We start from the raw sequence: 18,637 nt of genomic DNA, 5'->3' as shown, positions 1-18,637 counted from the left end.
TCCTAAGCTGAAACCAGGACAGTCTGGTCATGTCAGGTAACTAACTTATTGTGTTAGTTCCATATGGAAAATATAAGTAAAACATCAGTGCCTTGTATTGGAATAATTTCAGCATACTTCAGGTAAATCCGATTCATCTATAGAAAATGTAGAAACATCAAGAGAAATCACACAATGTTATGACTAATTGTTTTAAATTACTGTGAAAAGGAGAATTTATATATTTCTCTCTATGGAAGAAAGAGTAGAAATATGAACAGCAGAAACACTTTGTTTCATTTTTTTTTTTTTACTTGAAATACAAGCTGCAGATCTTTTTTACAAAACACTGGATTTGAGTTCACGTCTTTAAAATGAAGCATTACTGCTAAGTTTTATTTAAAAAATTGAGTACATATTTAATATAACAGTTATTTCCCAGTAAGAATATAAAACATATCATCAATGTCATATGGAATATATTGCTTTAGTGGACATGTATGGGCTTTGATTAAAATATTGGCTAAAAACATGTCTTCCTCTTTTTCTAAAGCTTCACTCAGAGCTCTCTCTTCACAAAACCAAGTATTTAATGATGCTAAGTGCTTAATAGTGAAAAATTATGTGGGTGTTGAATAGGATTCATATTATAGTAGGTAATTTTTTCTGCAAAGGAGTAAATTGTTTCTGTTTCAACCAGATGGAAACTTTTGGTGATTCCCCTCATAAACAGGGGATTTACTGACTAAAGCTGTTATTCGCAGACAGTAAGGTAACGAAAAGCCTGAAAAGCTTAGTATTGTAACATACACCCTTTCTAACAAGATAGAAAAAAGAGAGTTTGAAGAAAACAGGTAACAGAATACACTGCCACTCTCTTCTAGTAACTACCTTTGCAAAACAAAGTAGCAGGTCTTCAGCAAAATCAAGTTAACATTGTAACAAGCCAAAATAACCTAAATGGGTAGTATTAACCTTCTAAAATAAGGCTACTAGTAGAATTCCTCAAAAATCAACCTTATAACCACTTCTGTTTAATGTTTTAATCCCTGATAAACTGGCATAAAAGAAGGGTTACACTGTCAACATCTGACGATGATAAAAAATTGGGAACATTACCATGCAGAGGAAGATGAGAATATCACAGAGGAAAGCTTGGACAACCTTGAAATGGGATGACATTTCAAAGCATAAAAGTACAAGAACATGTACCTAGAGCAATGAAGATCTCACAACCCATGTGTTATAGACTGGAAACTCATCAACTGGAAAGAAAACAAAGAAAGAGAAGGACCTGGGGGCATTATTTGATCATGGGTGATTGTGGCCCATCAATGTGACGCTGTCATGAAAAAGACGTTTGTGATCCCAGGACATACTAAGTAAGGTGCTTCCTGGACAGACTGATTAAACACCATTGAACAAGGCACAGCTGAAAGTTTCTGGAATACTGTGACAGTCCTGGCCATCTTTATTTTTAAAATAATACATAAATTTCACAGACAGCCTACTGGAGTGGAGTTAAGAAAGGAGTGTCTTATGTGAGAGGATCTTAGTGAAGTTAGCTGTTTCAGCACACCAAAATGAAAGCCAGAAAAGAGACTGCCTTCACAAAACCATTGAGGAGATTAAGTGCGAGGGAAGAGGAAAAAACCTATTCAAGCCAAGGAGATGCGAGCACTAGAACAAATTAGTGTACCAGTGTAACCTGTCCATGAACACACACATGATGAAAATGAGCAGCCAGATTTTAACCAGCAGAAAAATAAGACTCTCAGGTAGCCACACAACCAGGCCAGGGAGGACAAAAAAACCTATCTAAACTTAGAATGGTCCTTGATTAGTTTATGAGCAGGTTTCCATGATGTGGTTGTCGATTAGTTCATGAGTAGGTTTACATGATGTGGTTGCTTGCAATTGCCAAGACTACACTTGATGACCCAGGAATTTCTCCAGTCCAGGCCAAAGATATACAATAGCTTTCAAACCTTCAAAGAAAGCACCAAAACTATGACCCAAATGTGGGAATGAAGTGTTTAGAAAGAAATTCTCCTCTGACCTAAACCAAAGGCAGTGATTCCAAAGCAAGGAACTATGAATACAGAAGGCAACTGAGCACTTTCTCCATTCTCACATGCAAGATGCTCTCAGCAATCGAGATGCTTCAAGCATGAGCATACAGTTTTATCTCTCAATCAATCTGGAAAGCAAAAACATCTGTTCTAAAACCAAAATAATTTATTCTTCTTAGCCCAACATATATTTTATAGGTAGATCTCAAAAATCTGAGGGGTTAACATGGTTTTTAAAAACTGCAGAGCTCCCTTCCACGTGACAGTAGTGTCTCGTTTATGGCTGTGACTGATTCCATAAAAACTCAGTAGATACAATCTTGATGCTGAATAGCCCCAAGCCAGTCAAAATGTACACTGACTAATAATGCATTGCTTTTATATGAAAGTCTAAAATACAAAAAATACCTGCGACTCAAAGAACACCACCCACAGTAGGGATCCTTCGCAGATAAGCATTCTTGCTCAGAAATGTATCTACTGCAATTTGCAACTGGTATTCTCCTCACCTAAAACCAAAGAACGCAGTAACACACTGAATTAAAATAAATAGCCTTCATAAACAGGGAAATTGAGGGTTACTATTAAAAATCTGACAGCAACCAAGCACAATCCCTTTGGGGAAGTTTCATTATGGACTCCCCTCTGCCAGAAGACCTCTGGATAGAAATATGCAGCCTATTTTACACACACTGTATTTTGCCATCAGATGATGAAACGCCTCTTGACAATGATAATTGGGTTCTACTACTGAAAGGCCAGCATGGACAGGCTAATGCAAGAAAGACTGATTAGCATAGCGAATTATAGATAACAATAGAAAAGAGCTTTATTTTACAAATAATGCTCTGCTTAGCAGAACACTGTTTTCCTCTCATCAGAACTGAGATTTTTAAATGATTGATGAAGGTGCATCCAAAAATGCATGCGCAAAACAAAATGCATCTGTGTTTGCATCACCATGTCAGGTTACTGCATGTGCACATTAGAACAAACGCATGCAACTACTTAGCATGCATGAAAATGCCATTTCAATAAGTAAATGTAGATAATTGTGGCTATATTATATGTAGCTATACTTGTACATTCATCTTGAATATCCTAGCCGGCCATTTTCAGAAAAGGAAAGGAAAAAGAAAAAGAGAAATCTGATTACAAATACAAATAATATTATTAATAACAATGTTAATTAATAATCTTAATAAGAAAAATATTCCTAATTCAAGCCATTATTTTTTTTACAAATTTGCAGGAATTAAAAATTCCTATGCTTGGAGAACGGAAACAAGGATACGTGGCTTTCTGCAAAAGTATATTTACTGTTCTTTCCAGCCATATCTTGTAAAATTAAATTTAGCCGCAGGTGTGCAAGATAATCAGCTCAGAAACCAGCCAACTTCATAGACTACTAGCAAGTTAAAAAAAGATAGTTTAAAAGCATTATTTAAGCTCCAAGAGATGATCACAGAGAGGCATTTATTCCTAAAAGTGTTGTTCCTCTATAACAACTTGCTCTTTTACCAAAGCTGAAGAAAATTTGAGTCTTTATTTTGAATATCTACATATACTTTTGACTGAAATTTTGATTCCTTCTGCATTTGTGATAGATGTTTGTATCAGTCAGGAGCTCTCCTACCAACTTACCCATTCTCTCAGACGACAGGCTAAAATGCCATGTTCACTGCTGGAAAAGTGATTTTATTGTAAATGAAAGTAATCAAGTGCTGGGTGAAATCCTGTCCGGCTCAGATGGACAGCCAGCCCTTATGTTTCACTGCCATCTTCCCCGCTGCTAGTGAGACAAAGGGATTTGCCAAGTTGACGCTCAGTAGCCCTGCTGCAGGATGTGCTGCAACAACTGCACTGGCTCCTGGGAGCTGCTCTCTGCTTGACATGAAGCTCTGATGTGTTTGCTCACATGCAGTAGCTCCCAGTGATTGCTGAACTCCTTGGCATCACTATGCAGACACATTAATCATTTCTGATTGTGGTTTTGGTTTGGTTTGGTTTTTTTAAAATCTATGCCTAACTGAAGATTATGAGAATTCTATCATTGATTTCAGCAGAACTAAGACTTCAAACCCATCTCTTAAATTAAGAGTTTTCTCCACATTAGAAACTCCATAACTGACTAGCAGACCCCAGCCTACCAATAGCCGGATTGCTAATTCAGAGAAACTCCCACCTCCAAAGAGTCTACAAGGGTTTTTTTGCTGCCTCCAAGTCTGATTCTGCATGATGTCTCCAGGTAAAAGAGAAGCAAAGACTCTGTCCACAGAATGACATAAAATAAGCATAGGATTAAGGGTGCTGCTGGATCACAGCAACAGTAGGCAGCACCATTACAGTGGAAGCTCTTCCAAGCTCTGCAGCAGTGCAGCCCAAACTTAGACGACATAATCAGATACTAGATGTAAAGTTGTTCACCGCAGTTTGGATACTTAAGGTCTAACTCCGACCAAAACTGATGCTTCAATTATAATGTGGCAGAAACCCTTAAAGCAGCAGCTTATTTGAACCTACTCTTTTATTTAATATTGCGCTTACCTTATTGGCAGAGGACAGATAGATGTAGTTATTATCTACTGGATCAAGTCGAAGTTTGGGGAAAATGGAGGTTTCTTCCTTAATTTCATATAAAACCTCTGGGCAATTAGATTCCATATCCTCATTAAGAACAGCCTAAAACACAAGAAACTAAATTATCCACAAGTCCTTTTACTGATCAGTCAGTATTTTAAACAAAATCCTAATTTCAGCTACATCAGAGCTGCTGAGATGATTTATTGTGCCCTGATTCAACTCACCTACTGCACTGGCTCTCACACTGCAGAAAGATGGAGGAAAAGAACACCAGAACAGAATTCCAACAAAATCCAGGCCAGACACATTTCGCAATGAATCTCGCACTGGTTTAGTGTATGAAACACCCCTCCCACCAAGTATGTTCCTGATTGACACAGAAACTGAATGTGGAAGAGACGCCTATATCCCAAAGCCCTAATGTGTTAACTACTCCTATGAATGGAGAAGGAAGTATTAGCCTTCAGAAAACAAACCAACATCCAGACACCCATAATGTAAATAGGAACTTACTGACAACTGTCTTCAGGACAGAAGTTTCTCTGTGGCTTCTGTGAGTATACATCTGTGGTAGTACTTCTTTTTCTTACCTTGCCTAACTCTACAGTCTTCCACCACCCTTCACACAAAATTCAAGAGAACCAGAGACCACGGAAACTTTATTTTGCAAGTTAATAATCACACCAACATTGATACAAGGTTTTCCATAAACATGACTAAACAAGGGAGATACATTCATGCATTCATGGTCTCCACTGCACTAAGGAGACAGGGAAGATTTCAATTTTATTTTTCATTATCAAAAGCACAGTGAAATCAAATGGGTAAAAGCTTTTCAAGCTCTCTACTATATTCCTCTCCAACTGCCTGCTTAATAAAAACAAAAAATGAGAGTCATCCTTTGCAGTGAAGACAGGAAATGCACATTCTCGCAAAACCCGGAAAAAAATTGAAGCATAAAAGACATTTGACTGGATGGTTGAAAAGTTTGATAATAAGATAAGATAACTTTCACTTCCAGGTGATTGATTTAAGGTAGCGTAGGTCGACTATTCAGAAGCTAAAGCAAAATGAATCTTGACTTTTCTCTTTAATGGACAGCTGTTCACATCACAAGACAGGCCAACAAACAAATAAATATGTTTCCAAAATTTAACAATATTTAACATTTCTACTGGACAACCAAAGCAAGGAAGGAAACAAAAGACCAAGTAACTGAGAACTCCACAGTCCATAAATTGATACTGTAGGCATTAGCAGTTTAATGAAACGTTTCCATGAATTTTAAGCAGGGTACATAATTGCTTTTGGAAGTTATGTTGCTCTTCACGTAACAACACAGCAGTTACTTCACAAACCAACAAAAAAAGAAACAGAGATTCAGGAGATTATATCTGTTTATAATACAGTGCCTAAGCCAGGAAACATTTACCCACTTGAACACAGTGGCAGCTGATGGAGAAGAACTGCCACTCTCAGCTTAGCTTACCTTCAGTAACTGTCCATCATCTGTTCCCAAAAAGAGAACTATCTGATCCAAAACAACTGTGCCATAAACAGCCACTAATCCAGAGTGAATCAAGGTAGGTAGTTTCTTGATTGATCGTGCCTCCTGAAAATCAGATATAAGAGAAATCTATTACAAAATCATTCACCTATACTGTAAAACATTAAGAAAAAGAAGAATCCCTGGAAAGATTCTCAGAGAACTCAACTTTAGCCAATACTTTGGCTAACATTTTAATTCTGACACAATTTCAGTGCCACATATCATTGGAAATGGCACATGAAACATTAAACTACTTATTTTTTATACATGGCAACTGACCACACCTGTGATAAAGATTACACCTACTGCAGCTAAAACACTGACCTCAGTGGGACATAGGCTTGGCCTAACAGCAAGTTACTCTGCAACAGAATTCCTCTTTTGGGGGCTTATTCTGCCCTGGGCTTATTCTGAATTGCCAGTTCTTCTCAGCAAAGCCATGCTTTGCCATCACCTGTCTGCACCTACTATGAAGGCTACAGATACACTCAGCAACCATGCTGCAACTCAGCATGTTAATATTCTGGAGAAAGAAAGCACTTCAAACACATGGACTTTTGGGTTTTTCTACTATGCTTCAAAAAATGCAAAGCTTCATCCTCCCCTTTCTGGTTTCCTGCTTTACACTAAAGGAAGTTGAGACTTGCGTATTTACATAAATATGAGATAAAGTAGTATAAAGTTCATGCCAGGGAAAATATGAATGTACCTGTATGAACTTTAAATTTAACATGTTGCCTACAATTCTCCATCAAAGCTGGAGGAAGTCAAGTGACAAGTGTGTAAGGAGCTCATGAAAGAAAACATCACGCAGGAAATCCCTGTATCTTGTGGAAGGAAAAACCTGACGAAGTAACTCCGATTGTAAACAATCAAGTGCTGAAAGGAAGCTCCGATGTGTGAGAATAAGGTTATTCACCAGGTGAGAGATGGTCTCTGCCCTGAACTCCCTACAAGCCCAGGTATCTCCCCAGCAAGCAGTAACTCAGGTGTGCAGTCCTGTAACTGCTTTCAGTCAACCTCCAAATGGGTCCAACCACAGCCAAGCTTTACCTCCCCTTCCCCTCTATTAGTATAATACTTTCCGGTAAGCTTAGTGAAGGAAATTACGTGCCTGGAAAATGGTCTGTAAATCCATCTATCTACCTAATTTTTCGTTTGAGTCATTCTCCTCACCACATGAACGTGTGGCTGCATGACACCAGCGTGGGCACAAAGGAGTAGCAGGCATGGAGAGGTGGGGGGCAAGAGCTCGGGCAGGACCAGGACCTTGGGAACAAGCCCTGCAGGTCAGCTTACAAAGCCCAGAATCTCAGCCTCAAGGACAGATGCCTAAACCTACAGGCACCCTCTTACTGTGAGAACCTATTTTGCTTTAATGCACAAAACAAAGTGTGAGAATAGACTATTAAAACTGACATTTTGCAGAAAGGTGAAGGCATTTCTCAAAGTTATGAAGTGAATCCATAACACGGTAACAGCTGAATTCAACTCTCTGGCATGCTAGGATGCTGGCTTAACCCCAAAAAGTCTTTCCACATAGAACTATTTTTTTTCTGAACTGCAATCCTAAATCAATTAAAATCTTTTTCAGTCATCTGAATCATTTTAATTAGCTTGCAAGAACAGCCACTTGGAGTAAAAGAAGACTTGATTAACTCTTATATTTAAAGATACTGGGTTTTTTTCATCCAGGAGGAAGACGACTGGCACCGAACTTCAGTAAAACCCGCCTAGGCATGAGACTCCAGTGCCATGGAGATCTGTTTTAGATATGGGGCGGGAAAAGTGATTGCAAGTATTTTAAGGTGGAAAAAGTTAACTCACTCACTAGATCAGAGGGTCACAAAACTCCAGCACTGATATACACAATGAGGCTTCACTCAGGCAAAGGACTGAAGTGAAGCTTCGCTTCCAGGCTTTCATTTCTGCCAGAATTAGGGGGTTTCTTTCTGCAGTGCACCATGCAGTAGTGTAAGGAAAACAAACCACCCCAGGTTCCTTTGCAGACTCGGCACAATAAGATCACAGAAGAGCGGAGGACTCATCCAGTCTCTGAAAAGCTCTGCTGCCAGATTTTCTTTTGACCCACATACTAATAAAATAACTAGTGTCATATCAGTGCATCCTCCTCATCTGACTGAAGAACCAATACTGACAAGTGTGGAAGCCCCCTCCCCTCACTCGGCTTGCTAGAGGGAGGGTCAATGCGACACTGAGCTAATACAGATAAGAAGAGGGGGGAATTCAGATGGTGGGCAGTCACAACAAAAATTGCCTTCTCCCTTTTGCAACCTATTTCTCCAGCTTGCCCGTTCCCTCCAGGGTGCAGCTGCTGCTTTCACCCTTCTGTCACCCCTTTTCCATGTGCATTTATTTTTTTAACAAGCCCTTTTACTTCTTCCACTGTGACTAATGGGGTTACAGCACTGTAGGGCCTTCCCAAGCTCTTTCTTTCACAGCTATATCCATCCTTAAAAATGCATTTACAGTCCAAACTTCCTTTATACTTGAAGAGTCACTCATCTCCACAATCATCCGTCTATCCTGTAACACTTCCAGGCTCATACTAACACAAGAAAAGCAAAAGAAAAGACATTACTACTCTAGAAGACCTTTGGGTTTTTAATTCTTCAGTTCTACCCTCTGCTCTATTCTATAGTCCCCCAAAATCTTCATGTGTACAGGTAAGCCTAGAGTTCTCCTGAATTGACTTACATTTTGCTTTTAAGTTCACCCCACTATGAAGTTTGGTTATTGGCATGAAAAGTATTTATACTAATTTTCTATTTTACATGTAATTTTCAGATTTATCACTGCATGATTCCAGCTGCAGCAACCATATTCACAATTCTACTTTCTGTCTTTATTTCCTCCTGATTATTTTACATTGCAAGCCTCAGAGGGAAGGGCAGCATTTTTAGCTCACGCAGCATTCATCATATTGCAGCTGGCCAAAAAGTAAAAATAAAGGGTTTGAGCATCACAGTGAATGAACAGATGGAGCTATACAAAAGGACACAAGACTTGTGAGCAGCGCATAAGCGATAGTCAACACTGGAACAATAGATCGATGCTTTTCCTAGAGGGAAAAAAACTTCTGCTACCTCATCCTTCTTTCTTAGTTTCACCACCCTTCAACCACCTGCATCAATTTTTATTGTATCAGAGGGTAACAAACTTAAATATTGGTGCACGCAGCAAGCCTTTATTAGGGCTAAGGAACGAGGAGATTAACTGTTCCAAAATTTTATTTCCAGGAATTTTTTTTAGTTTGTGTACTGCATAGCAATGCTAGGTAGACAAACCATCTCAGGCAAGCAGACTGCAAAAAATCAGGGTGGATGACCAGTAAATGACAGGGTCTTTACAGAGATCTTGCAGAGGTAAGATCCTGAGCCTCATGACGCAAGGCAGGAGGAATAGTCAGAGGCTACACTTGAGCAAGAGGTTGATGGAGACTCTTGAGATGGGGAGGCTATAAATCTGTGACTCCTTGCAGCAGCAGAAACACTCCTTCTCTGGCCTCAGATCCAAGTTTACAGAATTGGTAAAGTGTCCTAATAAACAATGAGGAAGAACAACCTCCATTAAGGAAGGCTTTGAAACCAGCAGAGCTTGAACAGAGCATTAGCAGAGAGTGAGAGGAAGTGGTGAGTGACCATGGTCAGAGATTCCCTCCTGTGAGGGCTGAAGGCACACACCTGCTAAAGTCATGCTGTTACAAGAAGTTTCTTTTTTTTTTTAGGGGCCCTGATTAACTGCAGAGAGACTGCCAGTGATTTTCCATTCCTTTGACCACTACCCATTGTTGCACATACACGCAGACACCAAGGATGTTGCCTAGTGCAGATCAGGACTACAGAGCTCTGTGGGCAAAGTGAATGAGATGGGACCCCAGGATTTGTTAACTCCACAGGGTCAGCGAAGGATGATGCTCTTCTGGATTTGCTACTCACAATCAAGGAAGAACTGACTGGAGCTGTGATAATCAATGGCAGTCTTCACTGTAGTAACTATGAAATAACCGAGTTCAGGATTCTGAGGGCAGTGAGGAAAGAACAGCAGAGTACAAAGCTGAAAACCAGGCTTCAGGTTGTTCAGGGAACTGGTTTGTGGGATCCCCTGAAAGGCAGCTTTGAAGGGAAATGGAGCTCAGGAAAGTTAACAGGTCTTTCAGGACGACCTCCTCCAAGCACAAAACTCAGGAAAACAGGCAGCCACATCAGGAGATGGCCCGAGCTAAGCAGGGAAGTCATGACTGAACTACAATGCAGAAAAACAGTATGAAAGAGGTAGAAGCTGGAACAAGTGACTAAGGACGAACGGCCTGGACACATAGGAATGGTGTTAGGAAAGCCCAAGCTCACCTGGGTTTGAAACTGGCAAGGGATGTTACAGGCAACAAGACGACCTTCTACAACTACATGAGCAATAAAAGAATAAACAATGAAAATATGCACCGGCTGCTGAATAGGTCATGATTTATTGACAGTAGATGCAGACAAGGCTCTGGACTACACCAGCAAGGTCTTGTAGTCCTCACAGAGTTCAAGGAAGAGAGAAACTACCAGTACTGGAAAAGGATTAAGCCAGGGATCTCTTACAAAATCTCAGGCAGGCCACGTGGGATCTGCAGGAAGATGCTGAGAGACTGTCTGATGATACTGCAAGGCCATTCTCTCATATTTCAAAAGTTGTGGAGATCAGGGGAAGTCTCCAAGAACCGAATAAAGGCAAATACTGCACTCATCTTCAAAAAAGACATGGATGACCTGGGGAACTACACATTGGCCAGTCTCACTTTTTCCCTGGGAAAATCATGGAGCAAATCCTCTTGGAAGCCACTTCTGGGCACAAGAATAAAGTGACTGTGGAAAGCCAACATGAATTCACCAAGGATGAATCATGCCTGACCAACCTGAGGCATTTAAAAGATGTGTAGATGTGGCACTTAGGGACACAGTTTAGTGGTGGACTTGGCAGTGCCATGTTAATGGTTGGACTCAATGATCTTAAAGGTCTTTTCCAACCTAAACAGTTCTATGATTCCGTGACTGCCTTCTGTGATGATGACTCAGTTTGTGGAGGAGGGACGAACAGTAGACGTAATTGACTTTAGCAAAGCTCCTGACACCGTTTAGCACAGCATCCTTGTATCCAACTTGAGATGTTACAGCTTAGACAGGAGGACTACTGGACGGGTGGAAAAACTGGATGGATCAACAGGCTCAGAGGGTATTGGTTAGTGGTTTGTACTCTACCCAGGCACTAGTTACAAGCGGAGTTCTTAAGGGAACCTATCCTGGGACATGTCCTGGTCAGTATCTTTATCAATGACCTGGAGGAAGACATTGAAAGCTTCCAGATTAATCTTGCAGATAGTATCAAAATGAGCTGATATTCTTTACTGCAGGGCTGCCATTCAGAAAGACCTAAAGAAGCTGGAGGAACAGGCCAACAAGAACTGCAAGAAATTCAACAAGGACAAATGCAAAGTCCTGCACCTGGGATGGCCTAACCCCCTGTGACAGTACAGGCCGGGGAGCAGCTCTGCTGCAATGGACACAAGGGTCCTGGAGGGCTGTAGGCTAAACAGTGTAGCCAGGGAGCAGTGAAGGGTAACAGCATCCTGGGCTGTATCGACAGCAGCACAGCCAGATCGCGCAAGGAAAGTGATCATTCTCCTTTAATTGGCACATGTTCTGTTGTGTCCAGGATACCGTGCTCAGTTCTGGGACCCTTAGTACCAGTGATCTTGGTAAATCAGAGTGAGTTCAGCAGTGGGCCACTGTGACAGTCGGAGCCCAGAGCAGCTGACCTATGAGGAAAGGCTGAGGGACCCAGGCTGATTCAGCCTACAGAGGAGACAGTTTCAGAGGGACCAGAGAAACAGAGCCAGGCTCTTGACTGAAGTGTATGCGGGACGAGATAATAACACAAACTGAAACAAGGGAGGTTTCTAGTGGACAGAAGATTTAAAAAATCACCATGAGGACAATTAAGCAGAACAGGTTGTCCAGAGATATTGTGCAGTCTCCATCCCTGGAGGTTTCAAGACCTGACAGGACAAAGCCCAGAGCAACCTTGTCTGATATCAGAGCTGACCATGCTGTGAGCAGGGGGATGGACGGAGACCTCCTCTGAGGTTCCTTTCAACCTGAACGACTCTGTGATCCCAAGGAAGTGAATCTTCTGTTCAAGAGCCCCCAGGCCTTCAAAAGTTTCCACTAAGAACACCTGGTGAAGCCAGATGACTAAAAGCAACTCTTCTTCTTACTGACAGTGTGAGTTTACAAGTCTCCTATGGCTTACTTCCCACACCAAACAGGAACGAACTGAAAATTCATTGTAACTGGACAGAAATATTCACTTCAGAAACAACTCTAGAAATCTGTCAAACATCAGATGAAATACTAGCAGTCTGGTAATACACAGGAGATGACTTTACTACTAGAAAATTAATTACAGGATCAATTTTGATACCAAATGATATTTAGAAGCCTGTAATTCTTTCCTTAAATAAAAGACCATGAATCATTTTGGAATGAGTTACCACACAAATTCAAATGTCATTCCTGCAAATTAATGGCCATGATTAAGCTGATGTAACTATGTTGACTTCAAAATCTCTTTAGCAGAGCTTACACCAGCTAACATTTGTCCTACGATTCCAAACTATGCTCTAAAAAGGGGTATATACCAACCCACATATTTATCACCCACTGAAAAATGCAAAAATTCAAAGAACAGACTGTTATACATCTTTACTTGCATTAAATGGCAGATTAAAAACCAACCAAGACAGCTTATAATTTAGTAACTATCACAGCTACTTAGCCTTTGCACATCATAAAATAAACACCTTAATATACACTACAGCAACTTGTCTCTGTCTTATAAGTATATGCTTAACATTTTTTTGGATTTTCTCCCTGAAAAACTGTAGAATCCTTTTCTTCCCATACAACCTCTTATATTGGCAACACTAATTTCCAGATTTGTCAGTGTGGTTAGATAACACCCTACAACTCTCTCCTTTTCATGTTCTCTAATTTCAGCACTTCTCCTACTCATCTGCTTGGCTGTGATCCATGAGATCCTGGGATCTCTGGGAGAGATCTGAGATTCTAGTAGCTTCTGTTCAGCCACAGAACAACTAAAGAAAAGCCTTTCTTCAAGTTCACTAGCTACTGTGAGCAAGTTTGTGACAAATTCCAACATTCCTCCTATGTACTGGCTAAGGAGCTTCAATTTCATAATTGTAAACCACCAGAGATGTTTGCTAGTGCTCAGTCAGGTTTCTGAAAAGAAATGGAGAATGAAATGTGGCAAATTCACATTTATCAACTAAGAAAATTGTGAAGAAGATGCACTTATGTACATGCAGGTTACGCTAGAGTCCATTAATGCATACACCTTGACAGTGCATGTAAGTAGATATACTCAAAACAGAGACGTGTGGATCAGAGGAAAACCACCCATATAAATATAAAACTGCAAAATATTTTCAGAGTAGTTTAAGATACCACTTGCCTCTTGCTAGTTCAGAATCTTGTCTTTGGGAATCCAGTATTACATATGCCCAGAATAAACACATCCAATTAGGACAAAATGCTTTGTGCACAATACTTCACAAAACAAAACCAGAATTAGTTTGTTCTTCTAAGGAGCAATTCCACAGAATCTGTAGCAGTCACATAGTTTTTGATAAAGCAAGGATCTTAAAAACTACTAATTTTCAATGACAGACTCAAAACCAGCATTGAAACTTAATGCAAATGTCAACTTTGGCCTAAGTAGCAATGCAAGGCTAAAGAGACTGCACACCTACAATCAGTTCCTACAGGATGCAGAGCAATTTGGTTCCAATCCAGTGAAGTACTCAAGTTCATGCTTAACTTTAAATGCATGGGCATGAAGATGATGGAAGTACTTATAGGCCTAATGTTAAATATGCCCTAAAGTGCTTTACTGGGTTAAGGCCAGAAAGCTCAGTACCTTACAGGAATGAGTTTAGAGCAGAACATGCAGCAGTAGCATAGCAGGGAATTCAGGATCACAAATACCTCAGACTCAGTCCCTCTTGCACTGTACTATTGAGAAGCACAGTGCCAACACACACTGCCAACACACACTGCCAACACAGTGCAAATACAAGCAGCTGTGTGAGTGCTGACAGGTAACAGGACGTCTTGCCTAAAGGTAATCAGAATAATTACAGAAATCTGAAAAATTACAAGATCAGAAGGAAAACAAACTGCCACTACTCCCTAACATATACTCTTGACTATAAACTGCATTCCTGCAGTGAAAAAAAGTATTTTCAATTCCTACATCAACTGACAAACTGTGTCCGTGATCTGTGTACCTCATCACATCTGAGCTCCAGAACTGAAGTGTACCCAGCAAAGCAGACTAAGATCCACAGAACCCTACAACACCGCACCCGCAATGCAAAAGTCAGGCTGACACTCAGCACGGTCTACCCACCACAAACAGTGTAGAGGTCTTGCACTCCAGGCAATCATAACACTGCAACACATTCATTTGCTCAGTATCAATACTGCCTTTGTAAAAGACTGGACTTCAAAGCACACGTTAAGTACCGTTGCTCGCTGTCATTCCTGCATGTTGTACTACAATGTACTCCCAACAGCTCTGTGTTATGAGGCACTCCCTTCTGGCTAAAGCCACTGCTAGCTATTGCACACACTTCTACAAGCTGCGCAGTGATGGACACACTGTGCACCATCTTCCTGCCAGTTCTGAAGCCCTGGTGCTTCTGAATCCAAGAAGAGCATATTCCACATTTGCAGGGACTGCATGATTTGGTGAGAGACAGTAGAAGGATCTGGTCTAAAACAACCCAGAAGCAGCAGCATATGGGCCTGTCATCTCCAAACCTACTCTGCAATAGCCTGGCCTAACCTTCTGTAGTATAAAAAACATATTAAAGCTGAACTACACGCATTTATTTCTATGTTTATATACCATAAGCACATATAATTAGCTTTAAAAGGAAGTCTAATTAGCCATGTAATGTTATAGGTCGTATTACTACACAACACCCAGATGTCCTGCTATCTCACAAAATATTAAAACACCACTTTCCTGTCAGTGGTAAACTGTATTTATTGTGCCAAGATATCATTATTAATAACATCACCATAGTTAGGAACATAATGTTAAGCAAACAATCCTTTAAATAACTTTTAAAGTTGGGATTCTTCAGCATTGTACTCAAATATAATCTACATTTCCAGGAGGGACAAGCCTTTTGGGACATGAAAGTAACTCTGAAGTCACAGGAGTCTGACTTGAATCAGACCAACCCTTAAACAACTGGGTTGTTGATTTTTCATATTCAGGCACTGGGAGGCAACAGGTACAGGGGATTGAGAGGAACACTGGTCAGACAGAAAAACCTGCCTCACCTTACCTGCATTACACTAATCTGAAATCCATGAGACTCTTCTGGAATTTCTAGCCTAGGGCTTTGGGAAGTGGTTATAAAGGATCTGCTGCCCAGGGAGGTTTCTTTTTCTTTGTTGTTTTGCAGTCTCAGAAAGCACCTTGCAAAGAAACTCCACGAGTAATTACGAACAAAGAATACGAATTAAAAATCCAACTAGTAAATAGGTGTTCTGAGATGAAAATGAGACTGCAAATTCATTCAGCAAGTTTGCCTTGTGAGAACACAGAAATGCATTGAGCTATAAACTGGCATTGGAAATCCAAGGATCGGCTCCGTGTCTGCTGCGAGAGTTTCACTATTTACTTCAGCACAGTCATTTCACCCACATACGGGGTTCTCATTCATAACTACGTCCCTCTAACACTGGCAATAGTCTCGCAACTCATCCGGGAGATGAGCAGACTGAACCACACGTGCCCTCCGGTAGTTTGTATTTGGAAGAATCTCAGCACTGTTCTCTGCTACGGGCTACACTTGGGAAGCCAAGGAGTGACCTTAAATCTACCACACTTTTCAAAGAGTTTCCAACAAACTCCCACCGTAACACAGCAAGGATTCAGGGGTTAAGCTGCAAAGTCCCTGGACGGTGGGGGAACTGCAAAAGGCCACGGCTTGCTTTATGTTGGCTTGCTTGATCCCCTGTGGTTCTCCCTGATACTTTTCAGTACTGTTCCTTTTGCCACTGCTCTGAAAAGACTTCTGAGTGTGACTTCAAAGCACGGAATGGCCTTGCAAAAGCACCTTCTTTGCCTGAACTACATTTTTTAGCTTCTTGAATTCAATTTTTAGTCCATTCCTTTACTAGCTACTGAGGCAACAGCAAAGCTGGTAGCCTTGCCCATCCCACCCTGCACGTACCCAGCTCACCCTCAAAAGGAGGAAGGAGCTTAAGAGTGCTAGAGAAGTAGGTGACCAGGGGATCTCCATGGGATACTGCTGCCTGTGAAAATGTAACCACTGCAACAACAAGGATGTATCACCTATCACTTTCTGCTGAGCATACAGGTTGGGGGGGTGGCTGCGAGCCCTCTTGAGCAAGGCCAGTCCTGGGAGGTTTGGGAAACACCTACCACCGAACAAGCAACACAAGCAACCGTAAATAACTAGTGAGCAACAGCCCAGTGCACAGAAGTCAATCTGATGGGCTTTTTTTCCATTTCCAATGTAGCTGCAATGACATGAGATGTGAATGCACAGAATAAGGTAGGAGATGCTTTATCTAGGCTGTAAAGAAAATACAATGAAGTATGACTAATCCCTGGCAGAAAAGGGCACACAGAGTGAGGACCCCGAGACTCAGGCCTGACCCAGGATGCCCTCAGGTGTTCCCTCAAACATGTCTTCCCTGAGATGTAGGTGGGAAGGACACTCCAGGATCTGATAAGGGATCAGCTTTTCAGAAACAGAAAGTACTCTATCACCAGGGCTGATGGAGCCAGGGCTGACACACAAAGCCTGGTGCAGCTCTGAAGTTCCCAGCAAACTTCATGTGCCTTCAGGTCAGGGACACCCCATGAGTCATGCACAGCGACACCAGCCACAACAACAACAGTGTCAACAACGGTGTGTAGGATGAAAGCTTAGCAAAATGATGCCTGGACTTACACAGCTCTCCCCGTTCATGACGAAGTGTGTGGATGCACAGGCTTGCTTCTTCATCTCCTCCATCCCAAAGATGCAGACGGCAGTGGCGTTCCAGGCCTTGGTGCCACGGCTGTGGCGGAAAACACCCACCCACCAGCCTTGCTCACCCTGACGGACAAGGCTGGAGGAAACAATGAGGCTCCTGCACCCACAGTCCAAATACACATGCCCTTGCAAAGCGAGGCCACCGTCTGAGGGGCGCAGCTGGTGCAGGACAGCCATGCTCGGTGGCTCCGAGTCCTCACCCAACCTGGCCTTCAACCTGTAGTAGGGAAAGAAGAGGTGATCCCCCCACCGGAGCGCATCAACAAAGTGCAAAGGCTCCTCCTTGCGCTTGATGATGCCCAGCTCCTCCTTGGACTCCAGGTTGTCCATGCTGCGGACCGTGATGACGGTCGCCTCGTCCGACTGGGAAGGCTCGCAGCCCAGATGGTTCCCATAGGGGCCGGCCGAGTAGGTGGCTGCCACGGCCAGGTACCAGGCGCCAGCCAGCTGGAAGACGACGCCGGCGGTGGAGCCGTCGGGCAGGCAGCTGACCACCTCGCTGCGGTTGAGGCGCTGCCGGTAGGCCGGCTGCTCCCACACCTGGCAGGTGCCGTCCTTCTGGGTCCAGCCGGCCAGCAGGACGCCCTCCCCGCCGGCCTCCTCGTAGGGCAGCAGCAGGTTGCTGCGCACGCCGGGGGGCTCCCCGCAGCCCTGCCCCGCCGCCGCCGGCACCACGCGGCGGCGGGGCCGCAGCTCGGGCCGCAGCTCGTAGAGGCAGCTGCCGCCCGCCACCAGCACGCCGCCGCCGCTCACCTCGATGTTGTCGATGGGGGCCCCCGGCAGCTCGAAGCTCTGGGGGCCGCCGGCGCCCGCCAGCGCCGCCAGCAGGGGCAGCGCCCAGCTGAGGGCGGGCGGCGGCGCCGCCATGGGCGCGGGCTCGGCTCGGCGCCGCGGGGCGCCTCAGGCGGCGGCGGGCGGCGGGCGCTGCTGCGCCATGCTGTGCCGAGGGGCCGGGCGCGCTGCCGCTGCCGCCGCCGCGGCTTCTCCCTCCGCCGCGGCCGGGCTGCGCGCGGGCGGGGAGTTCCTCTTTCGGGGCGGGGAGGAGGGGGTGCCAGCACGGGAGAGGTGGGCCGGGCTCCTCCGGCAGGGCTGCCGAGCCACCTCGCCGCCGTGCGCCGCCGCTCCCCCTCCGCCCCCCGGCCCCGCCGGCCCGCCTCGCCGCGGCCGGGGGGCGGCGGCGGCGCGGGGGCCCGCCGGCCTGTGGGGGGCCGGGGGCGGCTCCTTCCCCGCGGCGTGGCGGGAGGCGGAGGGGGCGCGACCCGCTTCGCCTCAAGGCGGCCCGCCTCG

At 43.5% G+C, this 18,637-nt stretch overlaps 1 protein-coding gene across 1 annotated transcript in view; it reads right to left on the bottom strand.

Annotated features, from left to right (window-relative positions):
- Positions 1–18,354, bottom strand: part of PLXNC1 (plexin C1) — a 72,379-nt gene extending 54,025 nt beyond the window's left edge. The window contains exons 1-4 of the mRNA XM_027815381.2: positions 17,267–18,354; positions 6,124–6,246; positions 4,599–4,733; positions 2,460–2,560 (exon numbers count right to left, since the gene is read on the bottom strand). Of these exons, the coding sequence (XP_027671182.2) occupies positions 2,460–2,560; positions 4,599–4,733; positions 6,124–6,246; positions 17,267–18,217 (1,310 nt within the window). The 5' untranslated portion in view covers positions 18,218–18,354. The remainder of the gene's footprint in view (positions 1–2,459; positions 2,561–4,598; positions 4,734–6,123; positions 6,247–17,266) is intronic.
- Between the last annotated feature and the right edge of the window lie 283 nt (positions 18,355–18,637).

Source organism: Falco cherrug, chromosome 5 (genome assembly GCF_023634085.1).
Source record: "Falco cherrug isolate bFalChe1 chromosome 5, bFalChe1.pri, whole genome shotgun sequence".
Classification (NCBI taxonomy): Eukaryota; Metazoa; Chordata; class Aves; order Falconiformes; family Falconidae; genus Falco; species Falco cherrug.
The sequence above is the reverse complement of the archived record's forward strand: the minus strand, read 5'-3'. Positions and strand labels throughout refer to the sequence as shown.